The sequence below is a fragment of the Lycorma delicatula genome, chromosome 7 (genome assembly GCF_047948215.1).
Source record: "Lycorma delicatula isolate Av1 chromosome 7, ASM4794821v1, whole genome shotgun sequence".
NCBI lineage: Eukaryota > Metazoa > Arthropoda > Insecta > Hemiptera > Fulgoridae > Lycorma > Lycorma delicatula.
Window position 1 is genome coordinate 11,595,622 of NC_134461.1, and position 17,723 is coordinate 11,613,344.

At 36.7% G+C, this 17,723-nt stretch overlaps 1 protein-coding gene across 3 annotated transcripts in view; it reads right to left on the reverse strand.

Annotated features, from left to right (window-relative positions):
• The window catches only part of LOC142327269 (uncharacterized), a 90,739-nt gene that overhangs the window by 31,252 nt on the left and 41,764 nt on the right, over nt 1-17,723 (reverse strand). For all 3 annotated transcript variants that reach the window (XM_075370154.1, XM_075370152.1, XM_075370153.1), the window contains exons 7-9: nt 8,659-8,772; nt 7,809-7,924; nt 1,020-1,110 (exon numbers count right to left, since the gene is read on the reverse strand). In XM_075370154.1, the coding sequence (XP_075226269.1) occupies nt 1,020-1,110; nt 7,809-7,924; nt 8,659-8,772 (321 nt within the window). The remainder of the gene's footprint in view (nt 1-1,019; nt 1,111-7,808; nt 7,925-8,658; nt 8,773-17,723) is intronic.

Below are 17,723 nucleotides of genomic sequence, written 5' to 3' on the forward strand. Positions count from 1 at the left end.
ACTAAAATTTGAGATTTTGAATTATAGCTTTACTGATGTACACATATCAAGCATTACAAATAAATTTAATAAAGAGAAAAACTGAATAAAATTATTATTTGTTTTGCAAGTAAGCACATTAACTAATAAAACTGACTTTATGATAAAATGTAACATCCATTAACTGAGCCTTGTAAAAAAAAAACTTCAATAAAATACATTACTTTTAAAATGCATACGAACTATATATTACTAATGAAATAAGCAACAAATATATGCAGGGGGAGGATGATAAAGTCTTTCCCTGATCATAAACATTTATTTCTGGAAAGCTGATCAAAAATAACATTCAGTAATGTATTTTAACTCAAAATAAAGGAGGAGTGATATCTAGAGACTGTAGAATGTTTGATTATATGAAAAACCAGTACATTCAAGATAATCATTCTCTTCATCAATTTGATGCAAAATTTCTGTAGTAAAACAGGGTTGTCATCTGGGAGCAAACACTTGAACTTGAATTTCAATCTTATATGCATACAAATGTTAGCAGTTAGTGCAAAATCTTAACTCCTATACTCTGAGATACATGAAGTTGGTTTGAGCATAACCCACTGATTTACTAAGACTGCATTGAAAGACCTCATGTAAAAGCACCAACAGTCTCGTACACTGGGCCTGCCACTTTTGTTAATTTCACCAACCACCAGTCTCTATAAATATTGAATACCATGTTCTGATGCTTTTCAATATCTGGCAGAGATTGACTGTATTCGATTCTAAATTTCTTCTGCACTGTGACAAGTGATTTTGCTTTAAGATACTACAAAACATACTGGACTTTCTCTTTCATTAATGCCATTTTGATAATACCAGGTTATGCAACTGTAACATATCAATAAACAAACACAGAATTTAAATAATTAACTTAAATAATGGTAAAATATATGTTTATATTCATCATAGTTTTCTTGAAATAAATGTTTCTAATCAGGGATAAACGTTATGCTCTTCTGGTACATCAATAATACTGAATTTACCTCAAGGATTGCCTGTTGACTTGAGAACTGCCTGGAACTGACGATACTACATGAAGAGTATCAACACCGTCACAGTTACTTTCTCTTTCACCTAAAAGAAAAAATAATATTAAATAGATAAAAACAAGCCATAAGAAAATATTAAATTAATTTACAGGGTGAAGTTGCTACTTTTTTTGTTGTTCTCGATTAGTCAGAGAAATAGTCAGACTCACACAGGTTCGGCTACAATTAAAGGCCTATGTGTACCCACACCCTACAGACTAAAACTCCATTATCACAGTTCCTCCACTCCCGGGGCCTAACTTGCAGTCAAGCATTACTAAGCCCTGAGAGTTGCCTTTGAGTTCAGGGGTTCGGAAGTCCCCCATGCTTCATTGCTTCCACTCATCTATGCAAGCACAAACGGTGGCTCCACAGAGGGCTGTCCCTCTCCTCCTCACCCACCGGTCAGTTTCTTCACCTCAATGTTACAGGTCTTTTGACAAGTAAACAGTCATCACGACTCATCAGTTGTCTTAATTATTCCAAATTAGTCTGCACCGTACTCTCGGAGCTCAGCTTCCTTCTTTTTGATAATACAGTAGGCAAGCTGCTCAACTGTAATCCAGTCTTCTTTCCCACTTACCATGATGTTAATAGTATTATTTGGTATAACTCTAGTATGTTCCAGTTGTTGCTTTATGCTCAACCATCTTGGGCACACATAGAATGTGTGTTCACATGCATCCAAGTTGCCAGAATACACACATAGGGCTGACTCCCTCCTTTTAAATCTATGGCGATATGAATTTAACACTCCATGACCTAATAACATCTGGATCAGAAAGAACCCAACCTCATTGTGGTTCCTAGTATACTGTGATCGTGGAATGAGTCGTCTTGTCCATGGTTCTTTATTTGAATCTTCCCAACTCATTTGCCATTCAGTAATCATTAATGCAGCAGCCTCCGCCTTCCGCATTCCACTATAAGTTCATTTTAGCTGAACTACTCTTGAGATAGATCGAGGGGGGGGAATTCCTGCAATAACCTCAACTACTGGGCCAGTGATTGTTCTACACGTAGACACAATCTTGATAGTTCCTCTTCTGTGCAGTAAGGGCACCTTTTTTTGGTTTCTCTTGATATCCAGAGCATCAGCCCAGACCAGCACCCCATGTAAAAGGACTGAAGTAGCAGCCGTAAGGATAAGCTTTCTTTTGCTGGGACTAGGTCCCCTATTGATTATATGCTTTCCAAGAGTAACCTCTCAGTCTTTTTTCTGAGTACCTTCTCAGTCTTTTTTGAAGCCTCCATTATGTTGTAAAACTGTATGCCTTGTCAATGTAAACTCCAAGGTATTTTACATTCTTAGAGGTGTTCATCCTGAGTCCATCAACACATACGCTGATCTCTATGATTTTGCGATGACCCACCATCGCCAGGGCTCAACCTCAAACTCAGTATGACACAGTGAGAAGAGCAAGATCATCTGCTTAGACGATCAAATTATTGTCCCCAGGAGCTACTGTCACAAAATATCACCAAATGCAAAGTTCCAAAGGGTGGGCCCCACTAACACCAATCTCTGGGGGCCCCTCCACTCATCTGAAACTCAATAATACCCTCTTCCATACCCACGCTAATGGTCCTGTCGACCAGGTAGTTATTGACGGTAGCCAACAAATATTCACTAATGCCTCTCTTCCAGATTTCCTGTGAAAGACTTCCATATGCATTTTGAACAACTAATAGCACAACAGCGGGATTTGCCTTGTTCTCCTGCTTCCTGCTGCCCGATCCATTCAGTCACTCTGCTTATTGGAAACAAGGGTGAATTTATCAGGTGTAAATTCAAATTGATGTGGAGAAAATCCCCCGGAGTCCTGTATCTTTTCTCTCAATCTGCTAGCATATGCTATACCTTCCCCATGGCATTGAGTAAACAAATAAGTCTAAATGTAGACTCCTGATTCCTTTTATCTTTGGGAATCAGGACCAACCTAGCCACTTTCCAGGCTCTAGGAAAGCTACATTTTGTCAATACTTTAATTGCCTCAAGAATTCACCATGGGTACTTCTCTGCTAATCTTTTAATGAAGATACCCAAGACACCATCAAGCCTCAGAGCTTTCTTAAGATATATTCTCATGACTGGCCAATTAAGTTCATTTATGGAAAATTGTTTTTCTTGGGTACACAAAATTTCAGTATGATCTGGTTTATCAGTCAGAAACAGCTTCAATACAGTCCTTGAACTTTGTGCCCTGGATAGTGGGGCAGGAGGGCCCACAAATCTCTTCAAGATAATTTAGTAGACCATATCCCATGGATTCACATCGAGTCCAACAAGATTTTGCCACGCCTCCTTCTTGGCTGCCTTGATCTCAGAGCACTATCTGTATTTAGATGATCTATATGCCACTTCAGCCTGCTCTGTACATCCTAACTGACCCTAATCCTTTGAGAACCTTATCCTTTGTAGGAATCTCCTTACCCTAAACCATTCCTTTTGTAAGGCAGCAGTTTGACTCTACTACCAGTACTCTTTCTATTTATTTGGTAAGTTTTTAGATAATCTTCTCAAGATCCTTCTTAACAGTCAACTGAAAGTCATCTGGGTCCCACAGAACCATTTCACCAAGCTTTCCTACAACAGAATCAGCAAATTAATCCACCTGTCTTGACGAAGGAGACCATCTAGAGCTTCTTTTCGGTGGTAAGTTTCTATCAGTCAGCACAGAAAAAGCAACAGCCTTGTGGTTGCTATAAAATTCCTCAGCTATCACTTTCCAGTTAACTATTTTGTGGACACAACATGCAGAGACAGCAGTAATGTCTAATAATACAGAACCCCTATTCTTTACCGGTAAAGGTCAGGAAAAGGGGGAAGTTCACAGTCCAAAACCCCAGTTGTTGTTAACATATATTCTCTAGCTGTAAAACGAAGACCTCCAAGCTCTACGCACTCTGCGCTCATATCCCCAACCAGGATAACCAGCTTTGAAGTGCCCCTAATAAGGTTCTCAAGATCAGTAAGAAATTCCTGGAATTTCTTACTGATCTTGCAGGTATGCAGGTGATTGCATACCTGCTTGAGATGATTCCATTAGCAGAGTCCCCATCCTCGTCAGTGAGCCAGTCTAGAGAAATAATTGATCTTTGGTTTGGCTCCGAGACAAGAAGGAAATTCACCCCAGTCAATAGCTGACTGCCAAACCAGGTCATGCGCGACCGTGCTTCTGGTAGCATTAAGGTAGACACATCATTTCCTTTGCTTACAGTCCCGGCTCCTCATTCAATGACCAGTATATCACACATTATGCAACGAGACTTTTCTCTGCAATGAAATTTACTTCTTGTGTCCCGGGCCTCCACAGTTGTAACATAGTGGATAAGGTAGTGGCATTGATGTAAGGGTCAGTTGTAACAGTCCACGTCTGTCCGTGCCCTTACATTTAGCTGTGGAATGGCCTAACTTCCAGCATCAGAAACAGGAAACACCAGCTTCTTGATTTCAGAAGGACAGAACTGCCACCCAATCCTTATTCTGGCTTCAGCCATCTGACTCTTTGCCTCACCCATTGGCAAAATCACAGTGGTATTCTGTGAACTGCCGTAAGCTGAACATATCGAGGAAACTCTGACTGAAGTGGAGCCCTTCATTACTTTCCTGACCGCAGTCAGGACCTCATTGGCCGTCACCTCCGCATCAAGATCTTTAATATGTATCATGGATAATCTTGATGCTTCTTTTTCAGGTACAGCAGTCATAATATGCTCTTTTAGTGTCTGGGGGTGCCTTTTCTCCATCCGTAAGTTTGACCACCATGTCTCTTCATCCTACCCTTTTTTACAGATAGAATGTAACCAGCCAGGTCCTTGCCTACCGAATTCTTCACACACCTGAGCAAGTCAGCATAAGTGGTACCCTGCTGACAACAACCATAGTCACCAACTTCTGAGTCTCCTTCTTGTTTACTTGAGAGTCCATGTCCACAAGAAATAACGTAGCCACTATGTTTTGCCTCCTGGTCTAGAATTCTAGCGTCTTTCTTACAGTTAACCCCAACTTCTCGCTGGTAGTCATGAAAACCATATCATGTTTCTCCACCTCCTTTAATTTATTTAGACCCAGGATCAGGTAAGTTACCACCTCTTTACCATCTTCTTCAACTGCAATAACATAATTGTTGCCTTATCATAATTATTAACATAATTGTGGTCAAGTTAATCATCTTCCCCAAGGATAGCTGCAAGAGGAGAAATCTCTTATAATGGTGCCTGAGGAAAGCTTTCCACCATTTAACTTCTTTCTTGCCCCAGGTGCCACATTGCACATATGAGTGGCAAATTGTCCATTCTTGTACAAAAATCTTGGCCCTCTCATCATTTTCCTGAGGGTAACCAGATTCAACCAACACCTTCTCACACTACTGAGATAGACCACCTTTTATCAATTGCATCAATAAATTCAGTTTCAGAACCAGCCTCCAGTAAGTGCCTCAGCTGGTCAATACCTACTCTAAAGGTTTGCGTATATTTGTCCGCAAGCTGTTTTATCTTCATCTCCTCAAACTCTGGCAGCAACAACAACTGCCAGATGCTGAACCTCTGCACGGCTTCCTTAATAGGTTGCTACATTGCTACACTTCCTTAATATGTTGCTACACTTAAAATAATGATTAAATACTGTAACCAGACAACTTATAGTTTTTAAAAACATTACCTATTATATACTCCGAGGATATCAACAAAATTATTGTAATCATTTTTAGATTATTCACCATCATTAGTGTGTAAGTCCTATATATATATAGGGTGTCCCATATAAAACGCAAACCCATCAATCACTCATCCATGAAATTTCAAAAGTCAAGCTTACTCCCTTACACGTTACTGAAATGGACTTGTCCAACATCTGAACATCGTTCAGTGTATTGCTAGAGACAAGATTGTGTTTTCGCTAGATGAATGTGCTTTCATTCTCGAGTCGTACTTCAGTACGAAATCAGCGGTTGCAGTGCAAGATTTGTTTCGCCATAAGTACCCAGATAAATCATTCCTAACAAAACATCAGTATTAAGGTTAGTTGCAAAATTTAGAGAGACCGGTTCTGTTAATAACAAGGAACACAAAAGATCTGCGTCAGTGTTGAATACAGATACAGTCACTGAAATCAAAGACAGATTACTCGCCTCGCCAAATAAATAGATCAGACGTTTGTCTAATGAAATTAATTTGTCTAAATCAACTGTTCATCGGGTGACCAAAAAATTACAATTATGACCTTATCGCATTCAAAAGGTTCATCAACTTCTTGAGCCCGACAAAGAAAAACGGCTACAATATTGTCAAAGGAACTGTCGATTTCTGCGTGAGGGAATTAATGTTATGGATTCGTTATTTTTCACAGACGAAGCACGGTTTCATTTGGATGGCTACGTAAACAGCCAAAACAGTAGAATTTGGAGTCCTGAAAATCCCCACGTTTATCATGAAAAACAATTACCCGCAGAAGTTGGGTGTGTGGTGCGCGATATCGCGGAAGAAAATAATTGGTCCTATTTTTTTCGAGTACACCATTAATGCAGAATGATATCAGAATATTTTATTTCAATTCATTCTTGGAAGAGGAAGATAGACACTGCTGGCTACAACATTACGGTGCGACATCGCACTACGCAGGTTAAACTTCTGATTTCGTTGAGGAATTCTTTGGTAATCGTGTTATCGGTCGAGGCTTTTGGCCACCAAGATCTCCAGATTTGACTGCGGCGGATTTTTTTCTACGGGGTTACCTCAAAGATAAAGCCTACAGCAATAAACCACGAACACTTGAACAATTGAAAGTCAATATTGAACAAGCTGCATTAAATATCCAGCCACAAACTTTGAAAAAAGTTACAAGAAACGCTGTAAAAAGAATTGAAGCTTGTATTCAAGAAGGTGGTGGCCACTTTCAACATTTATTCTAAATGTAAGGTAATGGATGGTAATATTCAAAATTAAATTTACATTTACACATGCCTTTTTATTATTTCAATACCTACCAATATAAGGTTGGGTTGCATTTTATATGGTACACACCCTGTATATATGTCAATTCATATTTATATATGTCAATTTAGGTACAAACCACCTATTACAGAATATTCAGATAAGATGTATCTTACCCTAATTTTATAATGGATCCCATATCCTCAGTAATGATTGAATTAAAAAAAATAATTACATTAGATTATATAATTATATATTTTAAATTAAAAGATAATTTCAACTGAATTATCTAATTAAATGATTCAATCATGACAGGATGTGGAATTTGTGAAAGTACTACTTCATTATACATTGTCTTATCTCATTCTGTAGAAGGTGGTTTTTATATCATAGAATTTAAGTAACATATTAAATTGTATCAATAATGTTATGTGTTTAAAAACAGAACTCGTTGAGTTTATATACATACACACACATACATATATCTGTGAGTGATACACAATATTATTGATTAGATTATTGATGATATCAATGTATAAGAATTACGTACAAAAATACAGAAATACTACGTAATTAAATATTCCTTCTGTAGAAAATAAGTTGTGAAAAAACTTACTTTGTGATAAAAAAATGTTAAATATAAATTTTATGCATTACAAACATGCAGTGTATTTGTATGCTCTCATTACTTACAGTATTTAAATTGTAGTAGAATAAACTTTATTTAAAGAAGTCTATCAGCAATAATATTTTTTTTTGTGTACATTCATTTTATTTAATTTAATAATAATATCGAATAAAGCATACCATTAATGAGTGCAGTATAACAAATATCACATTGCCATTTTTTTGATCTTTTTGTTTGGCAAGTATGATGAATGCCCTGTGACCCACACATTTGGCACAATATTAAATGCCACTTCCTACAACAAAAAAAAGAAAAGAATTACAAAAAACAATAACTTTGTGTACAATGTGAAAAGAAATAAAAGTTCAAAAAGGGTTTATAAACCCCTCAGTCTTGTAGGAAAAGCCAATACTATTTTTTTCATGATCTGTCAACTGAGCTTGGAATTCTTTAAAAATGTATAGCACCTTATTAAAATTGAGATTTGATTTTTAATAGAAGAGTTTAAAGATGAACTTTCTAAATTTATTTTTAAAAAGATCCTTCTGACCCTAAAAAATACTTGCCGATTACCAACAGATAAATATTGAGAAGTAATGTTGCTGTAGAAGTATAAAATGATGACAAAATATTGGGGAAAAAAGAAAACATTTTTAAGTTAATTTTTAAAATTCATTAATTAATGAGCACCCCTACAATTTCTAAACAGTTGTGACATCATTCAAATTAAATCAGAAAGTGTAACACCAACAAATTCACTCATAATTCAGCAAATGACTGAACTCTTTAATGTTAGTTCTGAGTGTTCAAGACAACAGACAAAGATATATTTAATTACTAAACTAAACCCCAAAAATCAATGGAGTTAAACAATATCGGGTCCAGTTTCACAAAATGGTGTTTGCATTTATTAGTAACTGCTCTTAGCTACAGCAGCTGTCATACAAAACTGTAGATACTACAAAATCTGTATTCACTAAAAGTATTTTCCTTATGAAATATTAATTTAAAATAAAAATTTTAACTTACGAAGTTTGCTTATACTTTCTTCCGTAGGGGCAAATACATTTTTTTGCATCACATCTGTTATGTCTAAAAAGTAATTCCTGAAATGCATTTTCTTCCTGTTCCCATGAAGCATCTCTGGGAAAAAATATACAAATTTTATAGATAGTTATTATTAACAATTTGATGTTATTTTATGACTCTAAAAATCTTGTTTTAAAAATTTGTTAATTTTACCGATTCACAATTGACAGTTAATACAAACTATATCAATTTATTTTACATTCTGATTTAAAGTATTATTTATTTTCATTTGTTTACTATTTTCTAAATACAGAACAGCAGCTTACACAAATGTCACTTTCTCCTTACAAGCCTAATTTTTTTAAAACAGTATGAAACATTATATCCATAATAAATCATTACACTTGTTCTAGCAACAATGCATTTTTAACATTCCTTGGTTTTTTGTTAATCTGACTATTATTATTTATATCTCCATGATGTTAAATGTTTCACGATGCAATATAAATTTACAACCAAAGAAGACTTAACTGTTGTGAAAGCATAAGATAAATATTGCTGAATTTCATGGTGTATTTAACGATACACTATTACAATCTCGGTAACAAATACGAAAACTAAAATTTGAAACAATAAGCATGTAGAAGAAACATCAAAGGCTAGGTGGCTACAATTGATTTGTACTGAAGTCCTCATAAATCAATTGGTCGTCGTAGGCCCTGAGGTGCCCACGTTCGTGCATCGCTCAGGCAGATCTAGGCCTGACGTGCTGGATATCGCAGTCATGAAGGGGGGTACCCTCCCATTCATGATTGAAACGATAGAAGACCTCAGCTCGGACCATTCCCCTGTCCTGTTGGAACTAGGTCAGGCAGGGGGTGGCCGAGATCCCCCGCCTATACCCCGAAGGTCAGTCAACTGGAAAAGGTTCTACGAGACCCTCCAGCGGGAGTACAGGCCGGTAAATCCTGAGCTCCTGAACACCCCGGAGGAAATCGACGACACTGTCGGGCGCGTCACGTCGTCAATGACCGAGGCCCTGGCAGGCAGCTCATCGGTCAAAACTCGAGCAGTTGTTCGAAACGACCTCCCTCCTCATATCTCCGAAGCCATAACGGAGAAACGACGACTGAGGAGGAGATATCGAATCACCCTGTCCCCCGCTGATAAGCGGGCCTTTTATAATCAAACGGACAGGGTAAAACAACTGCTGACAAGCCATCGAGAGGATTCGTGGAACGAATACCTCGCCTCGGTCTCTGACATCTCCTCGGTGTTCAGGTTGAACAGGAGACTGCGAGAAGGGAAGAAGCCTCGCCATGTGGCCAAGGCCTTTGACAAAGTTTGGCATAGCGGGCTGCTTTATAAGCTAGCGCGATCGGCGATCCCCTACCGCTATGTCAGACTGATGCGGTCATATCTGCTAGACCGACATTTTGTCGTGCGCGTAGGGGAAACGATTTCCTCCACCAGAGAAATAGCCGCTGGGGTTCCCCAAGGAGCAGTACTTTCCCCGTTCTTATACTCTTTGTACGTGAACGATATGCCGCTGTCGGAAGGGGTCAAAACGGCCCTTTACGCAGACGACACGGCATATTTCTACGAATCCGCAAATGTGGATTACGCGGTCCGGAGGCTCCAAAGGCAGCTGGACTTAGTGGAACCGTGGCTCGACATGTGGAGAATCAGGGTCAACGGTGAAAAATCGGTGGCCGTGATGTTCACATGCAAGACACGAAAACCGACCAGAGAGCTGGAAATCTCAGGGGAGAAAATCCCTTTTGAGAAAACAGTTAAGTACCTGGGGGTGGTGTTGGACAGGCGGCTTACCTTCGGCGAACATGTAAATTATGCGACCCGGAGGGCTAAGGCCGCCAGAGCCTCACTATACCCAGTGCTGAACAGTGCCAGCCCATACCCACTGGCAACTAAGCTTCTCATTTTTCGGCTGTACGTACTGCCGATTCTAACATATGCTTACCCGGCATGGGGGGCAATGTTGAGCTCCTCGCTTCAAAAGAAGATCGAGGCCGTCCAAAACATCGCGTTGCGGACGATCTTTGGAGCTCCGTGGTTCGTCAGGAACGCCACTCTCCGATCTGATGCGAGATTTCAATCCGTGTCCGAGGTGGGGGTGGCGCAGGCGCGCAGACTGTTCGGGAGAGCGGCTGTGTCCGAACACAGTCATCTTCGGGACATCTGCAGAGAGGACCCAACTCCGACAGTTGTAAGGAAGCGGCCTCACGCCGTACTGGACGAACCACCGTGATGGTGCGGTGCGGTAGCCGAAAATCGACAAACCAGGCTTAGGGGCCTCCATATCGCATGAGCCATAAACGGAATAGTGCGTCAGACGCGTTTCCGGGGTCGCGAGTGAATTGTTTTTTTTTGTTTTTTTTTCGCGAGTTATATAGTTTGAAGACTTTAAATACGGTAAGTCGCGCACAAAACAAAAACGCGGTCTAAATCGCGTGTGTTTTGTTCTGTTTCTCTTGTTTCAGAAACGGGAGAAACGTGGATGTGGAACGACGCGTCGTGCCGTATCATCCTGCCAGTCGAAAGGAAAGTAAAAATTAAAATTTTTTTTTTTTTTTTCTCTCGTGTGTGTGTTCTGCTTCTTTTGTTGCAGATGCCAACAGCCACCACAAAAACAAATGGTTTCTTCACTGCGGCCACGCGGTCCCCCCAACCCCTTCTCACGACACACGCGTGTCTGAAGGTTAATAATTACGTGGAGAGAATAATTACTGTTTACTTCTTTCCAGAAAATCGCCGCCCCAAAACCGCGATCGCGAATAGGCATCACCATCTGTAAGTTAAACTTACAGTTAAGATAAAATAACCCAGCAATTGCGACTCCTCCGGAAAAGGGGACACATTGCTCCCTCCTTATAGCTAGTGCCCCGTTGTGGCGTATTCCTGCTAGCCTATTAAAGAGTTAGCACCGAAAGGACTTCAGTGGACGGTCTGAAGGGGAATTACGTCGGGAGGACAGGCTTTATAAGCCTAGCCTTTTGCGGTCGGCCCATGAAATGGGTTCGATAACGCTGGTTTAACAACGGATTGGAATGCAATTAAATCCGTCTTAAATTCACTAAAATAATAATAGACAAAACTTGAAAAATTAGATCCGAGATTAAAAAATAACGCTTTTAAAAACAAGCCCGATTAGAAAGATCCAGCAGCAAGGGACTCTGTCCAGGTTCTGCGATAAAGTAGGGAGTAATAGACTCCTGCCAACTTTGCATTCCATTCCATTCCATCTAGCAGCAAGATGAAGTCCCTCTCTTGAAACAAAAGTAAAATTAAATATTTTTTGAATAAATCAACCTAGTAACACGTATCATCAACCTCTGATTTCATATGACGACCACCTAATGATTTTTTTCTAAACACATTCATGAATGGTAGCACGTCCTTCTTTTATCTGGAAGGTTCCAGATTCAAATCATAGGTAAGGCGTGATATTTTTTCACACTCTGGAAATGATTTTAACATATTCCTTCTAATAAAGTTTGCATCAGAAAAACTGCCTGCCAAAACCATCCGACTAATCACGAAAACGTACAATGGCTCTACCAGCCACATACGCATCCATATTAACTGTCTGATGAATTTCCAATACAAACCAGTGTAAGGCAAGGCTGTGTCATCTCACCCTTACTATTCAATACTGTTATTGATACAATTATGTGGAATACCTTCAATGGCTGATGCAGTATCCAATACGGAGAAAGCAGCTATGTGAAAGACCTAGTTTTGTGATGATAGTGCTATATTTCCAGATGATGATGCAGAAGCGAGATATAGCCTGTACAATATTGCAAGTGCAGCACAGCCAAACAGTCTCAAAATTAATGCTGAAAAAACCAAGGTTCAATTGATGGTTCACCTTCTGCTGTTTACCTGGCTGAAATACGAATTGAGCAGGTTGACAATTTCAAATACAGTGTCATTAATCCAAGAAAATAAATTTCATCATCCATAGCAGGATTGGCCAGGTAACTCCTGCCTTCCAACTATTGGACTGGTGCATATGGAGGGAACAAATTGCAACCTTGAAAACAAAGATTCAACTGTTCCATAATACCAGCCTTGCTATATAGACTGGAAACATGGACACTACTGAAAGAAGACCTAAACAAATTAGAAGTGTTCTAAATGCAATGCCTATGATGAATAGTAGATGTATCACTGTGTGATCATCTGTGAAATCACACAATCAGCAATTAAAGGAAAAGAAAAAAACAGAAAATTTACAAGCACTAATAATACTGATAAAATAATTTTTGTTTTCTAACATGCAATACATGATTTTAATCTGTTTTTTGATGCTGAAAACTAATATGAACTCAGAATCTTTCTATCAACCACCATTTTGGAAAATGTTTTAAATTTTAATTAAACGATTTTTTTTCATTTTTCAATGTATAGTTAGAATTTTAAGCTCCTATATTATATTTTGTTAGCTCAGTTTTTATTGTTTAATTTTGTTAACATATTGTGTAAACTATAAATAAACAATACTAAACAAAGAATTAAATTACATCATATCTAATACTGAAGAGTGACTTCATGGACAAGATAATTCATGTGTGTAGGTGAAAACATGTAGCTGAAAATATAGCTGTGTTGTTTGTATTAAGCACTGGATTTAGGAATGAATTAATTTTGTTCAGTCTTGTTGTTGTCTTAAGTTTGTAAACAGTGCAGTGTCATAATGCCTTGAAATTGTGTAAATAATATGGATGCCTTTTGTATGTATGTGGTGAATTTAACGTAAAATCTAATAGAAAAAACATTACATTAAAAAAGCATATTATTTGTACTTCAGTGTAAAATTGGTGATCAGGATAAGACATGGGTTCCTCATATAGTGTGCACTAATTATTCTGTATATTTAAGAGGATAGCTGAAAGGTACACAGAAAGCTTTGCCATTTAGTGTACCTATGTTTTGGCCACAACCAAAGGATCAACCGATTGTTACTTTTGTTTAACAAGTGTGTCTGGAATTTCTAAGAAATCTAAACATACTGTAAAATATCATTCATTGCAATCTGCAATCTGGCCTGTACCTCACAGTGAAATTATTCCAGTTTCTGAGCCTTCTACGAATGTATGTTTTGAAAGCAGCAATGAAGAATTATCAGTACTGAAGAAGACAATGATTTTGATTTTGAATTATCTTCCAATAAGCCACATCTTATATCACAAGATGAATTAAATGACTTGGTTAGAAATTTAAATTTATCGAAAAATCAAGCTGAACTGTTAGGATCAAGACTGCAAGGTTGGAATTTACTTCAAAAAACTACAAAAATTCCAACAAAAAGAACTTTCTCAAGACTTTATTGATGAAAATAATTTGGTTTATTGCACAAATATTGATGAGCTAATGTTGCACTTAGGATAAGTTCATAAACCTGAGGACTAGCGCCTTTTCATAGATTCCTCCTTGCATATTTTAAAAGTAGTTCTATTAAACAACGATAACAAATATCCTTCAATACCAATTGTTTATGGTATTAATTTGAAAAAGACATACGATGTGATGAAAGATGTTCTTGAAAAATTAATTATAAAAAACATGACTGGAACATATGTGGTGATTTGAAAGTTATAGCTATTTTGTTAGGCATGGAGTTAGGCTATACTAAGTACATTTGTTTTCTTTGCGAATGGGACAGCCTAACTAGGGATAAACATTACGTTACCAAAGAGTGAGAAACAAAATAACAACTCCAAATGGGAAAAATCTTATTCATTAGCCCTTAGTTGAACCCCAAAAAAATATTTTTACTCCTTCTCTATATCAAGCTAGGACTAATGAAAAATTTTTTATAAAAGCAATGATGTAGGATAGTCCCCCAGATTTTTGTACATCCGGCAGAAATTTCCGAATGTAAGTGAAGGAATGTTTGTTGGTCCTCAAATGAAAGAGTTTGTCAAAGATGATATATTTAAGATGATGTTAAGTAATGTAGAAAGTGCAGCTTGGGCTTCATTTAAAGACGTTTGCAAAAATTTTCTCGGCAAACAAAAATCCGGCAATTAACACGATATTGTTTATCATCTTCTTACCTCATACAGAGCTATGGGGTGAAATATGTCTTTGAATATACATTTCGTCCACTCACATCTGGATTTTTTCCCGGACAACCTTGGAAAACTTAAAAGTGATGAACATCTCTACCAAGACATTTCGGTGATGGAAAGCTACTATAAAAAGAAATGGAATACTAACATGCTAGGCGATTACTATTTGACATTAATTTGGGATGTGCCTGAGGCTATTTATAAAAGAAAAGCATCAGTAAAATCAATCTAACATACATACGGCCATGCAAAATTATCAATTTCACAGATTTTAACTATATTTTCCCTTATTTTTTTTGAAGCGTAATTTATTAAAAACTAAGGGCGATAGAAAAATTGTATTTACAGATCTGTAATGTATGCAAAAAAAGCAATTCAAGAAATGGTATCACACTAGAGAAACAATTTTTTTTTTGTATCCGTATAATAATAATTACAGTATGCAGAGCAAATTATAGCGACTTTACATCTACTAAGAGTAATTCAAACCAATATGCCTTCCCTTTTAAATCCAATATTTCATTAATTAAAATTTTATTTGGCTATAACTCTGGAACCAATGAAAATAAGTATCACTTATGATATATCATATCGTTGAAAAGCTTTCAATGAAGGCTTATTACTACAGTTAAGAAAAAGTCCAAAATCCAAATTTTTTTTTGATTTTGTGCTTTTTTGGGCACTTTTGGTTAAGTCGATTGCAATCAAAATGGGACGTGCACAACTAGATGTTACAACAGACCTAAATCCAAAAGTTCAACATCCTACAACTAATCATTTTTAGTTATGCGAGATACATACATGTGTATGCACGTACATACATACATATGTACGTACCGACGCCAAGCCGAAACTAGCCAAAATGGATTCAGGGATGGTCAAAATTAATATTTCTGTTGAAATCTGAAAACAGAAAATTTTGCGATCACAATAATTCCTTTACTTCGTACAAGGAAGTCAAAACTGTTTATTTTGTTACGATCACATGTTTTGGTCATCCACAACAATCATAATCTTTATTTTTCCAAAAATGTTAATAATGTTAACCCCCGGGTTAGTGTAGCGATTAAACTTGTCGCTGCAAAATCAGTTGATTTTCAAAGTCAAGAGTTCTAAGGTTCAAGTCCTACTAAAGGTAGTTGCTTTTATATGGATTTGAATGCTAGACTGTGGATACTGGTGTTATTTGGTGGTTGAATTTCAATTAACCACACATCTTAGAAGCGGTCAGCCTGAGTCTGTTTAAGACTACACATTTACTGGGTCATTTACACTTGCATGTCACACTGTGAACAGATGCCTTGGCATCTCTGCAGAGTACTGTTGACATCATGTCACTGTGTTGTTACTCTTTAACCTGGTATTACATGAAATTAATAATAAATAAATAAATCTCACCAGCACTTTTTTTATTTGTCATTATTGTTTTTTTATTATTAATAATTCTGTTACATTTAGTGAAAGAAAAACAGGCAAAAAATTATCAGCTTGCACTACGGTGCACAAGTGTACTGCCAGGTTAATTGTCTGCAATAACTAAGTTGTTTATAAACAAATTTTTAAAACTGCGGTCATTAGATTCAAATAAAATTACTTTTAATAAATTTTGATAAGTAAAAATTTAATCAAACAAATAATTATAAAAGATATCAAGATTAAAAAATTAAGATAGTTGCCATTTTAAAATGTTTGAAGGTGATATTTCAAAATTTGTTATTTTGTAGTCTTTAGATTTGCCAAATTAATTTAAAGTTGTTTACCCAAAGATGTTTCTTGAGAAATATTTTTTTGTTGATAATCACAAAATGGCGTTCAGAAGGAAAACAAACAAAATAGGACTTATGTCCTATGAACCTTTTTTGTTCATTTTGATGTCCTGAATCAGTACCTGAAGCTTGTGGAATACGTCCTGGAGCATTTGTATATCTATACTGTTATATAGAGGAAGGCTTTTTTTTTTTTCAATTGCAACCTAATTTTTACCCTTGTTTCTTGGTATAACTGAGGTTTATAGATATATTTCATCTCAAAAAAACCTTAGAAGACATAAAAGATGCTTCACTACCTCCAAATGTAGTATGTTGACTATCCACTAGGCAGTGGATATGTTGCATTCAGGCAACAACTTTTTACGTAGTATATTAACTCTCCATTAGGTGGCGGACATGTTGCATTAAATTCAGTCCACCTAATCACAAGAATGTAAGCTGCCAATAATTGCTTATTATTGAATATCAGACAATTTTAATTCTCTTCTTTGATATATGTACAGTAGTTAGGTTAAAAGCAGTTTTATTCGATTTCTCAGGCAATATGATATTTTGGTTCTGTGATAGGTGATAAAATACTTGATGTTCAAATTTATTTAATTATTTATCTATCTATTTTGGTAGTATTTGTTGAGCGATAAATATTTATTTAAATTAATAAATAATAAGTAAAAATAAAAATACAAATATAAAATAAAATAATAAATGCTTAGAAATTAAATTTAATCTGTAAATTAATTGACAACAAACCGCTTTTAACAGGAGTCATGGAGGAGCCATATGCAACACAGCTCTCTCACACTAAATAAAAAACTTTTTTTTTACTGCTAAATATGAACTAACAATCCCTTCCTTCTATTAATAAAATTAATATATAATAAGTAAATATAAATAATCCACACTAAAAAATTAAATTAATTGGTAAATTGATTGACAACGGACTGCTTCTAGCAGGAGTGAGCATAAAGTAAAGCTTTGCTTTTAGCATGAAGGGATAAGTGTGCAGCCGCCTGCACACCACTGTTCTGGACCAGCGCATAATAGCATATAAAACAACAATAAAAATAGCTGCTAAAATAAAAATGTGAGCACATACAACAAACAAACCCATGCACCATCATTTTTTATAATGATTTTGGCAGTATTTGATACAACCACTATTTTGCAAAAAAAATGGAAAGATGAAGCACCTGGCATG